Source organism: Plasmodium gaboni, chromosome 12, assembly GCF_001602025.1.
Source record: "Plasmodium gaboni strain SY75 chromosome 12, whole genome shotgun sequence".
NCBI lineage: Eukaryota > Apicomplexa > Aconoidasida > Haemosporida > Plasmodiidae > Plasmodium > Plasmodium gaboni.
This window is the reverse complement of record NC_031492.1, coordinates 1,628,862-1,630,482: the sequence shown is the minus strand read 5'-3', so window position 1 is coordinate 1,630,482 and position 1,621 is coordinate 1,628,862. Positions and strand designations below refer to the sequence as shown.

Genomic DNA, 1,621 nt, shown 5'->3' with positions numbered 1-1,621 from the left:
TTTTTTCTTTTTTTTTTTTTAATATTTAATTTAGAAACATTTTCTGTGGACAATACTTGGTCCTGATTCATCATATTCCTCTTTTGTGATCCACATTTGTTGAAAGGTGGAAAGAGATGATAAAATAGAACCTCCAATCCAGACTGAGTATTTTCTCTCTGGTGGTGCAACAACTTTAATTTTCATGGTTGATGGTGCAAGGGTTGTAATATCTCTAGTTAATCTTTCTCCAATACCTTCATACATAGTAGTACCTCCAGATAAAACTATATTTCCATAAAGATCTTTACGAATATCCACATCACATTTTTTAATTGAGTTGAATGTAGTAGTGTGGATTCCTGCAGCTTCTTTACCTAAGAAGGATGGTTGGAATAAAGCTTCTGGGCATCTAAATCTTTCATTACCTACAGTGATAATATTTCCATCTGGTAATTCATATGATTTTTCAATATCACTGCTTTGTTCAGATGTTTTCATTTCTTCATCAAAATTTAATGCAATATAACATAATTTCTCTTTAATATCTCTAACAATTTCTTTTTCTGCTGAAGTAGAAAATCCATAACCTCTTTCGTGAAGAATTTTCATTAAATATTCAGTTAAATCTCTACCAGCTAAATCTAATCTCATAATTGCATGTGGTAAGGCATAACCTTCATAAATTGGAACAGTATGAGATACACCATCTCCACTATCTAACACAATACCAGTGGTACGACCAGAAGAATATAAGGATAAAACAGCTTGAATAGCAACATACATAGCTGGTACATTAAATGATTCAAACATAATTTGTGTCATCCTCTCACGATTTCCTTTTGGATTTAATGGAGCTTCTGTTAATAACACTGGGTGTTCTTCTGGAGCAGCTCTTAATTCATTGTAAAAAGTGTGATGCCATATTTTTTCCATATCATCCCAATTTGTAACAATACCATGTTCTATTGGGTACTTTAATGTTAATATACCTCTCTTTGTTTGTGCTTCATCACCAACAAATGCATCCTTTTCTTCCATACCAACCATAATTCCTGGATTCTTTGGTCTTCCTACAATACTTGGAAAAACGGAACGAGGTGCATCATCTCCTGCAACTCCTGCTTTTACATTACCTGATCCGTTGTCAACAACTAAAGCTTGAACATCTTCTTCTCCCATTTTTACAGATATATAAATAGTACAATTTTTCGAATTTTAATATATATATATATATATTAAATATATATAATTTTTATATAAAGAGAATATTGTCAGTAAAAACTAATCACCAAATGGTATATAAATATATATACGTGTGTGAATTTAACAAATAATTATTATTATAAATATATATTTATATATATATATATATATATATATATTTTTTTTTTTATCTCTTTTATTAATACTCAATAAAATTTATTATATGTTGTAAAAGCAATTTTTATAAAAATTAAAATTTAATAAATAAAAAAAAAAAAAAAAAAAAAAAAAAAAAAATATTTATATAAATATATATATATATGTATAGTATTTATATATGTATAATATACTTATGTATTTATTCCATAAAATTTTTTTTATTTTATATATATAAAATATATTATCAAAAAAGAAACAGTTATCTTTGAATAAATTT

General features: G+C 26.6%; 1 protein-coding gene across 1 annotated transcript; it reads right to left on the bottom strand.

Moving 5' to 3' along the window:
* Window positions 1-30: 30 nt before the first annotated feature.
* On the bottom strand, window positions 31-1,161 carry PGSY75_1246200 (actin I; the record flags this gene model as incomplete). The annotated part of the gene is made up of 1 exon (XM_018787016.1): window positions 31-1,161. One exon carries the CDS (start codon window positions 1,159-1,161, stop codon window positions 31-33), a length of 1,131 nt encoding a protein of 376 aa, XP_018640881.1.
* Window positions 1,162-1,621: the final 460 nt, after the last annotated feature.